Genomic DNA, 11,665 nt, shown 5'->3' on the forward strand with positions numbered 1-11,665 from the left:
TCGTGTTGTGTACGTGAAGACGGTTATAACACAGACAGTATCGTGTTGTGTACGTGAAGACGGTTATAACACATACAGTATCGTGTTGTGTACGTGAAGACGGTTATAACACACATAGTATCGTGTTGTGTACGTGAAGACGGTTGTAACACACACAGTATCGTGTTGTGTACGTGAAGACGGTTATAACACAGACAGTATCGTGTTGTGTACGTGAAGACGGTTGTAACACACACAGTATCGTGTTGTGTACGTGAAGACGGTTATAACACACACAGTATCGTGTTGTGTACGTGAAGACGGTTGTAACACACACAGTATCGTGTTGTGTACGTGAAGACGGTTATAACACAGACAGTATCGTGTTGTGTACGTGAAGACGGTTATAACACATACAGTATCGTGTTGTGTACGTGAAGACGGTTATAACACACATAGTATCGTGTTGTGTACGTGAAGACGGTTGTAACACACACAGTATCGTGTTGTGTACGTGAAGACGGTTATAACACAGACAGTACCGTGTTGTGTACCTGAAGACGGTTATAACACACATAGTATCGTGTTGTGTACGTGAAGACGGTTATAACACACACGGTATCGTGTTGTGTACGTGAAGACGGTTATAACACACACGGTATCGTGTTGTGTACGTGAAGACGGTTATAACACACACGGTATCGTGTTGTGTACGTGAAGACGGTTATAACACAGACAGTGCCGTGTTGTGTACGTGAAGACGGTTATAACAGACAGTACCGTGTTGTGTACATGAAGACGGTTATAACACAGACAGTATCGTGTTGTGTACATGAAGACGGTTATAACACACAGAGTATCGTGTTGTGTACGTGAAGACGGTAATAACACCGACAGTATCGTGTTCTGTACGTGAAGACGGTTATAACACACATAGTATCTTGTTGTGTACGTGAAGACGGTTATAACACACATAGTATCCTGTTGTGTACATGAAGACGGTTATAACACCGACAGTATCGTGTTGTGTACGTGAAGACGGTTATAACACACACAGTATCCTGTTGTGTACGTGAAGACGGTTATAACACAGACAGTATCGTGTCGTGGATTAATTCTATGTAGATATATTTCAACTAACAAGAAATAGATACACAACAGGAGACATTGAATATAGATAAACAGAAAACGTCTGTATTAAAATTATGTTTTTGTGTGCAAAATCATGAGTTGTATTATTTCCTGTTATCATATCCCATATTAAATTAGATATGACTATGTTTTGTGTAAAATCGTACATAATAATTCCTGGTATGAAAACCGATATTCAATCCTCTGACGTAAGGAACGAAAGCCTTACGTTATTCATCTTCTAAATATGCCTCTTCGTTGTTTCCTGTTCATGTTGTGTGTTACGAAGTACCTATAACAGTACGCCTAGAGAAGCAGATAGCGGCCATGCGAGATTATATTTAGCAGCACGTCATGGAAAAATATACTCTGTCGGGGTGCCGTCATTATATCATCACTTTGAGTCTGCCTCACATTCGTATTACGCACATTCTAGTATTTCGTTTCGTTGATAATAAATGGCTAAATTTTCCTTCCATATTTTGTTTTTCAAGCGCTGACATTATGTCCGTGAAATACCACTTGAGAGATTATGAAAAGGATTCCATTTATATAAGTGTGAATAAGAATATTCCGACTACGCGTTCTTAATCACACATACACTCGTGACATGCCTTTCGCTAGGCGACCGATTGCTGTAAGAAGAGTGGGTGTTGTTAAAAAGCGAATCGTCCCTAAAACGTTTTTTACAGAAAGACGAACACAGAGCTCAGTGAAATAAGGTCAGGCTGTGGTTTCTCGCCGCCGCGCTGAATGAATCTACCTCTCAATGCTTGCCGTATCATTCACAAAGGTCGACACATTTGGCGCTGTGCCAAAACGGAAGTGACGTCGGTATTCGGTGTCTCTAAACATAGTACGTTGTGCAATGACCGCATGAGATCTAAAAATAGCACCCAACGGAGGACAAATTCATAATGATCGCCATATACGGTCGCCGAGGGGGGCGGGGCTTGTGTGCTGATTGGAGCCCGATGCTGTATTGTGATTGGTCGAGGTGGAAGGAGATGAATTATTGTTTACCTCTCTGAGCGTGAGAGCTCAGCATAAATTGAAGACACCGAGCCTGTAGTGAGAAGGCAGATCGGCCGTTAGGAAGATAGGTTGTATGTAGAACGAACTGAAGCTCAATCTAACGTTAGGGAAGACAGCTTCGCTTGTATACAAACGAAGTGACAGTAGGCCGGGATATATGCCGTGAAGGATACTGTAAACAAACACCGATTGTTTTGTGTGTGATTCTCTCAATCACAGCGTTATTCGCGTGGATTCCTCTCGCTCGTCCACGGCTTAGTTTCCCTTGGGAAGCGGATTATATAGGTACTCTACTCAGCTCTGATGCCTTGCCTGGAAGTGTTCACCAGCATGAGCAGTGACATCGGTGACTTTTGTAGTCCGGAGATTCTGTGCGATGAGATGAGAAACGGGGAGAAAGTGTTGCTCTTGGATTGCCGGTGTCAAGCTGACTACATTCGATCGCACGTAGCGGGCTCCATCAATGTGACCCTGCCCAGTCTAATGTTCAAACGACTTAAGAAGGGAACGCTACAGATTGCGACAGTCATTCAGAAAAACGAAGCCAAAGAACGGTTTAATAAGTGTTGTAAAACTCATCTGATTGTTTTGTACGACGAGTGTTCTACGGATCTCAATGCTAACCCTTCCAGTACAATCAACCTTCTGGTTAAGAAGTTGCGGCAAGATGGCTGCCGAGCTTCGTTTTTACTCGGTAAGTGATTTTTTTACAACCGCTAAGAGTAGGTTCTGGTTTGTCATTGATGATGCTTCAAGATATTCTGATGTTTTGGTGTAAATATTGACATGTACGCACTGTCACACAGACCGCACGTGTTTCTCGGTTATTGATCGTGGTGTATCGGGTTGTGATTGTGCTGCGTGATATTTACTACAATCGCATAACATAAACAGCCGTGCCTATTGTACGTTAACACATGACTGGGTCACGTTTCCATTCTGTGGAATCTATGTATATTTGACAATGAAATGTACTTGAACGCCGTTTTCATGTCGATGGCATGGTTTTATTTATTGTCCTGTATTTCAGGTGGGTTTTCAACGTTTGAGGAGCGTTTCCCCGAATATTGTTCCGCCCAGGAAAACACAGAATCCACGATTCTTGGGTTGAGGAATCTGCGTATATCCGAAGACTCCTCGTACGGTACCTCTAGCGAGAGTGACTGTGAAAATACACCACACATGTCACCCTTCCCGGCGCAGGTTTTACCTCACTTGTATCTTGGCAACGCTAAAAACTCCTCTGACATAAACCAACTGAAGAAATATGGCATCACATACATTCTCAACGTTACTCCCAACGTGCCAAATATGTTTGAAAATGATACCTCATTCAAGTACCTGCAGATTCCGATCAGCGATCACTGGTCACAGAATCTCTCAGCATTCTTCCCACAAGCTCTTGCATTTATCGGTGAGTGTAGATTGAAATGAATTATCATATATGATTGAGGCGAAATGTTTCGTATGGAACCGATACGATTGATTGTCAGTGTATTTAGTTTCTGTATACTTGGTCGATAATGGATTAAATATTCCAGTACGTGCCTTGAGAATATCTCAAGTAGTGATGTGTTTTGGGAGCGGATATAAATAGAAGTACAATCAAGATTTAATGAAATATATCCTCCTGTGACGTCACAAAGACGTTTTATCTGACTGGAGTCACACAGCGGAGCGAGACCCCCTGCGGCGCTTGCTCTTTAATCATGTCGAAACCCACAAGATCATTCAGCCGTAATTCTTAGACACGCTTCACTGACATACAACCGTATCATCTTCAACATGGATTATTTCGATTTATTGAGCTCTTTACCTAACGTTAATATTGTGTATAAATATCTACTCATGTCAACACGGTAGCGTGTGTGTTTTTGTCACATGTTGTGTATGTCCTCATAACGTGAGATGGAAACCAAACCATGTCGCTCGAGTTCCCCGTGCTAAGTCGCATCAATGGAAGGCATGAGACTACAATTATTGATTAGCTCCAACAGCTGGCTTATTCCCGCGCAATCCGTGAACCCATCCTGCGTTCAATGACACACTGACATTCAAGGAAAGCGATTATGATGTCTGTCGTTCTGTGGTTGTCGTGTGATTCAACCTCCCCGACTCGCGGCGAAGCTGCAACCTTCGGACCCACAAAGTAGGGCGAGCCTTGGTATTATCGCGTTTCAGCCATTTGCCGAACTCTTGTCGTCAGTGTCGCACAGTTAGGCTTATATGAGCCGTGCGCGTTTACAACTGGGGGTGAGACGCAGGTCGGTATTTGTGAATCCAAAAACGGGATCGTGTTTATTTCTGACAAATAACGAAAATCAATTCTATATATTGGACTTGTTTGACAAAACGTTTGCACTAAACGCTATTTGAAAGGCTACCGGGTGACATATTGACCTGGTGTGTGTATGGGGGGGGGGGGGGGGGGGGGGTATATATATGATTGCAGAATCTTGGTAAACAAACTGACTGCTGTACTACTCGCCTTTTAATCTCTTGGTAGAGTACTTGGATGACTTTAATCACGCCGCTATTGAATTTGGCTCACCCATCCAGTTAGTGTTCCCTGCAGCAAGTTTGCGAGATTGACGTGTGTATCCTGTCGCCTCAAACTCGGCTCGGTCAGTGTGTGGGCGAGAAAATCTCGGTAAATCACGGTCGATCTCTCGCCAGTCGGTCCGAGCGTGTTCTGAATTGAGCGCACGATAATGAATAAATTACTCGAGTGAGAGTCCCAGCAGACCCCGGCAACCCGCCATTAACTCGAACCATCGTGTGGTCGATCCTCGCCCAGTGTATGTACTTAGTTTCCCTGACGTAAATGCTTCGGTTAGACGGCGAATAGACAGATAAAGTTGTATGAATTACATGTAATCACGTGATGATCTTGGTGTATCAGACAGATAGGGTCAGCGCACTTGTCTTGCGTGGGTTGGCAGGGATAGTGTGTGTTGGAGGGTGATGTTTACCCATTGCGTCATTAATAGCCAGGTCTCTACTGTCGTGAAGCAGTTTGGTTGACCGATCATTCATAGACCTTAATTCACTAATTACGATGACAGAACTCACGTGGCAGTTTAATGAGACTGACTCATGTACATTTCTACTTTATAACTGTTATAAACTTCAAAAATGATCAATATCCGGCGTGTGTTGACCTTACGCTGCAACTGACCTCTCCCCACGGGTATATCCGGAGCGGCTTAAAGTCCTCCGTGGACAAAGGTCACCGGAAGTCACACAGAGCGTCCATGTATTAAATGAGTATTTCCGGCTGCAGCAGATGTAAGGTAACACACGGAATGTAGCTGTAGCGGTAAGGGTTTTAACGGACCGTGTTTTATAAAGTCAGTTGCGACCTAGTTTACACCGCGTTATTTTCGTCCATGACCCCCCCCCCCCCCCCTCTCTCTCTCTCTCTCCCTCCCGACGTGAAGGAATGTCACGTGACTTGCCCGAGTGACTGGCAGGATGGGAGGGGGTCGGTGGCGCGTAATTGGCGGTTTCCTGTTTGTATGGGCTGAGGGCAGATTGCCGAGACTCCAAAGACTTGCGGTTTAAGGGATTTTCCACACGACCCTCCATCTATAAGTATAATAGTTATGTGGTTGTGCGAGATCTGAGCCGCATACGACACAGGGATTAAAAATATGGAAGGCGGAATAACATTTGTTTTGAAATTGGCCTGGATTTGAAATATCAGGATGGAAAATTTCCGTATTTCGCCCAGTGTTGTTGTTAAATAGGACAATGTCAAGGTCAAAGTAGGTGATAAAATATTCGGTATTTTATCAGCCAGGGCCGGAAACCCGATCTGTGTTTGCGGTGTTGAGATCCAGGACGCGTTGAATGAAACTTTGGCAGGTCTGCCAACTCCCTCCGCCGCGATAAGGGCAAAAGGTTTTATTCATTCCCGGCAATTTATATTCATTAGAATTTCCGCTCATTTTGTGGTGCGGAAATATCCTCCAATCTCCCTCATCAGTCCCACTTGTTATTTACGTCGGGCAAAAATGCGAGCAATTGTTTGGGAAGAAGAACTATGATGGTTAGGATTAACGGCAAGAGTTATATGGTGAGGCGGGTCGGTGATGGCCTGGGGCGGGGTATGGTATAACCCCCCACCCCCACCCCCGTCACGTGTTTTGGTCTCCTTCCTGACATTATCTGGCAATGCTTGACGTCAGCTTCTGACATTTTCCCGCACCATGTTTTTGACGTTTGTTGTTTTTGATGTTTTGCAGATGAGGCAAGACGGAATCATCAAGGCGTTCTAGTCCACTGCCTGGCCGGCATCAGCCGCTCGGTCACCGTCACTGTAGCCTACATGATGTCTCGTCGGGCCATGAGTCTGAACGAAGCCTACGACTACGTGAAGACCTGCAAACCAAATATCTCCCCGAACTTCACTTTCATGGGACAGCTCTTGGACTTTGAAAAGAGCCTTGAGCGGCCGGAGTTCGGGTGTGCGGAGTGTGAAGCCAAGGACCGCATGTTCTGTAAGGAGTGTACGGATGAAGCCGTGAGCCTATCAAGCCCCGAGACGAGTCCTCTGGCTAAAGTCGAATCCTGACAAGTTCTGCCCAGGAACCTTGTGGATTAGGTCAGATGGTTTCTTCAACTCATGGTCACACTAGTTTGAGGAATACCTATGTCAACACGTCGCTGCCCCACCGGAAAGAAGAACAGACAGCCGGAAGTTGATAAAAGAAGCTTTCGGAAGCTATCGGTTTATGCCGCGGGGGTTAGAAGCTCCTGAAGAGCGGTGCGTTCCGATTGCGGTGGACATGCAGTGATGTTAGCAGCGTAGTGCTCGGAAATCCCGGAATGGGTTAAGATGGTCTTTCATGAACGTTACAGAACGTGTATGGTGCAAGAATATGGCAGCTATTACTATCGTGTGAAGTAGTGCACGAGTCATAATATTACCCGGACAAGCCGGGCTGACATTGTTCAGGGTGCAACCCAGTAAGGGGTTCTCCACATTATTGTACATAGTGCTCCTCATCCCGTCTCATGAAGTTGTTCACATCGTCACCGTACGAATACCTCGTTGTTTGAGAAATGTTGTAACTATATTTTATTATACACCAGAGTAAAACAAAAATCTATGTTTTCCAATTCCTGATTTTGTTCTCATTCTCATACATTGAGACACTTCTCTGTTGCTGGTCGGGAAGGTTGGCGTGTGAGAAGCTGTTCTCCATATCATCATCATCATCATCATCATCACAATTACAATAAGGAATTCTCACCTTCCAGACACGTACTCCGTACTCATGTGTATAGATATACACACACACTTACTCGCACACACATACATAAAAAGACACACGTATTCACACACACACGTACTCACACATACATACACACGTACTCGCACATATATACACGTACTCGCACATACATACACATGTAATCACACGTACTCACACATACATACACAATTACTCGCATACATACACATGTACTCGCACATACATACACATGTACTCGCACATACATACACATATACTCGCACACACATACACATGTACTCGCACATACATACACACGTACTCGCACATACATACACACATACTCACATACACATGTACTCGCACACACATACTCACACATACATACCCACATACTCACACATACATACACACGTCCTCGCACATATATACACGTACTCGCACACACATACACATGTACTCACACATACATACACATGTACTCGCACACAATACTCACACATACCCACACACGTACTCGCACATATATACACGTACTCGCACACCCATACACATGTACTCGCACACACGTACTCGCACATACATACACATGTACTCGCACATATATACACGTACTTGCACACACACCGCCTGCGTGGTCTAGTGGTAGAGCGTCCGCCCGGAGAGCGGAAGGTCCGGGGTTCGATCCCCGACTGCGTCATACCAAAAGACGTTAAAAGATGGTACTTGTTGTTACCCTGTCTGGCGCTCGGCATTAAGGGGCTTAAACAAGGCCTGGTCGGCTCGGAGTCAGTATACTGTGTCTGAGTGGGGTATTCATCTTAAACTGCGGCGTGGTATCTCAGTGAGCTAGCACTATAAATCGGTATCAGTCCGGACTAGTACAAGCAGCCACACACACACACACACGTGCATGCACGTCGCTATATAAGTGCAGTAACCTTGGACGCGACGTTAAACCCCATTTCACCTCACCTCACTTGCACACACATACACATGTACTCACACATACATACATACACACGTACTTGCACACACATACACATGTACTCACACATACATACACTTGTACTCGCACACACATACTCACATACATACACACGTACTTGCACACACGTACACATGTACTCACACATTCATACACATGTACTCGCACACATACACACGTACTCTCACATACATACACACGTACTCGCACATGTATTCACGTACTTGCACGTACTCACACATACATACACATGTACTCGCACACGTACACACGTACTCTCACATACATACATACGTACTCGCACATATATACACGTACTTGCACACACATACACATATATTCACACATACATACACATGTACTCGCACATACATACACACGTACTCGCACACACATACACATGTAATCACACATATATACACACGTACTCACACATACATACACATGTACTCACACATACATACACACGTACTCGCACAATCGCACATACATACACACGTACTCGCACTTACATACACACGTACTCGCACTTACATACACACGTACTCGCACTTACATACACATGTACTCGCACATACATACACATGTACTCGCACATACATACACACGTACTCGCACATACATACACATGTACTCGCACATACATACACACGTACTCGCACATACATACACACGTACTCGCACATACATACACACGTACTCGCACTTACATACACACGTACTCGCACTTACATACACACGTACTCGCACATACATACACACGTACTCGCACTTACATACACACGTACTCGCACATACATACACACGTACTCACACATACATACACACGTACTCGCACTTACATACACACGTACTCGCACATACATACACATGTACTCGCACATACATACACGTACTCCCACATACATACACATGTACTCGCACATACATACACACGTACTCGCACATACATACACATGTACTCGCACATACATACACACGTACTCGCACATACATACACATGTACTCGCACATACATACACATGTACTCGCACTTACATACACACGTACTCGCACATACATACACACGTACTCACACATACATACACACGTATTCGCACTTACATACACACGTACTCGCACATACATACACGTACTCACACATACATACACATGTACTCGTACATACATACACATGTACTCGCACATACATACACATGTACTCGCACATACATACACATGTACTCGCACACACATACACATGTACTCGCACATACATACACACGTACTCGCACATACATACACACGTACTCGCACATACATACACACGTACTCGCACATACATACACATGTACTCGCACAAACATACACATGTACTCGCACACACATACACATGTACTCGCACATACATACACACGTACTCGCACATACATACACACGTACTCGCACATACATACACATGTACTCGCACATACATACACATGTACTCGCACAAACATACACATGTACTCGCACACACATACACATGTACTCGCACACACATACACATGTACTCACACATACATACACACGTACTCGCACATACATACACACGTACTCACACATACATACACATGTACTCACACATACATACACATGTACTCGCACAAACATACACATGTACTCGCACAAACATACACATGTACTCGCACTTACATACACACGTACTCACACATACGTACACGTATACTCGCACATACATACACATGTACTCGCACATACGTACACGTGTACTCGCACAAACATACACATGTACTCGCACAAACATACACATGTACTCGCACTTACATACACACGTACTCACACATACGTACACGTATACTCGCACATACATACACATGTACTCGCACATACATACACATGTACTCGCACAAACATACACATGTACTCGCACACACATACACATGTACTCGCACACACATACACATGTACTCGCACATACATACACATGTACTCGCACATACATACACATGTACTCGCACACACATACACATGTACTCGCACACACATACACGTACTCGCACATACATACACATGTACTCGCACATACATACACACGTACTCGCACACACATACACATGTACTCGCACATACATACACATGTACTCGCACATACATACACATGTACTCGCACATACATACACATGTACTCGCACACACATACACGTACTCGCACATACATACACACGTACTCGCACATACATACACATGTACTCGCACACACATACACATGTACTCGCACATACATACACATGTACTCGCACGTACATACACATGTACTCGCACATACATACACATGTACTCGCACACACATACACGTTCTCGCACATACATACAAATGTACTCGCACAAACATACACATGTACTCGCACAAACATACACATGTACTCGCACACACATACACACGTACTCGCACATACATACACACGTACTCGCACATACATACACATGTACTCGCACATACATACCCACGTACTCGCACATACATACACACGTACTCGCACACACATACACACGTACTCGCACTTACATACACATGTACTCGCACACACATACACATGTACTCGCACATACTTACACATGTACTCGCACACACATACACATGTACTCGCACATACATACACATGTACTCACACATACGTACACGTATACTCGCACATACATACACATGTACTCGCACACACATACACACGTACTCGCACTTACAAACACACGTACTCGCATATACATACACACGTACTCGCACATACATACACATCTACTCGCACATACATACACATCTACTCGCACATACATACACGTGTACTCGCACATACATACATACATACATACATACATACATACATACATACATACATACATACATACATACATACATATATATATGTACTCGCACATATATAGTCTTATGTGGGTATAGTCGGTGGGGTTGTGGTTGGAGTGTAGTCGGTGGGGTTGTGACGAGTATAGTCGGTGGGGTTGTGGTTGGAGCGTAGTCGGTTGGGTTGTGACGAGTATAGTCGGTGGGGTTGTGGTTGGAGTGTAGTCGGTGGGGTTGTGGTCGGAGTGTAGTCGCTGGGGTTGTGGTTGTAGTGTAGTCGGTGGGGTTGTGGTTGAAGTGTAGTCGGTGGGGTTGTGGTTGGAGTGTAGTTGGTGGGGTTGTAGCTGGAGAGTAGTCGGTGGGGTTGTGACGAGTATAGTGGGTTGGGTTGTGGTTGGAGTGTAGTCAGTTGGGTTGTAGCTGGAGTGTAGTCAGTGGGGTTGTGACGAGTAT

At 44.5% G+C, this 11,665-nt stretch overlaps 1 protein-coding gene across 1 annotated transcript; it reads left to right on the forward strand.

The window, feature by feature from the left end:
* Nucleotides 1–2,153: 2,153 nt before the first annotated feature.
* Nucleotides 2,154–7,269, forward strand: LOC124113491 (dual specificity protein phosphatase 7-like). Its single transcript, XM_046473859.2, has 3 exons — nt 2,154–2,839; nt 3,176–3,559; nt 6,393–7,269. Exons 1-3 carry the CDS (start codon nt 2,449–2,451, stop codon nt 6,719–6,721), a joined length of 1,104 nt encoding a protein of 367 aa, XP_046329815.1. The 5' UTR covers nt 2,154–2,448; the 3' UTR covers nt 6,722–7,269.
* The last annotated feature ends 4,396 nt before the right edge of the window (nt 7,270–11,665 follow it).

This window comes from Haliotis rufescens, unplaced genomic scaffold, assembly GCF_023055435.1.
Source record: "Haliotis rufescens isolate VD_foot unplaced genomic scaffold, xgHalRufe1.0.p SCAF_16, whole genome shotgun sequence".
Taxonomy (NCBI): domain Eukaryota; kingdom Metazoa; phylum Mollusca; class Gastropoda; order Lepetellida; family Haliotidae; genus Haliotis; species Haliotis rufescens.

Excerpts from the sequence above, each read along its gene's own strand:
- LOC124113491 (XM_046473859.2), top strand. The coding sequence starts at position 2,449 with ATGCCTTGCCTGGAAGTGTTCACCAGCATGAGCAGTGACATCGGTGAC. Across the intron at positions 2,840-3,175 it reads CCGAGCTTCGTTTTTACTCG|GTGGGTTTTCAACGTTTGAG; the intron begins GTAAGTGATTTT and ends CCTGTATTTCAG. Across the intron at positions 3,560-6,392 it reads ACAAGCTCTTGCATTTATCG|ATGAGGCAAGACGGAATCAT; the intron begins GTGAGTGTAGAT and ends GATGTTTTGCAG.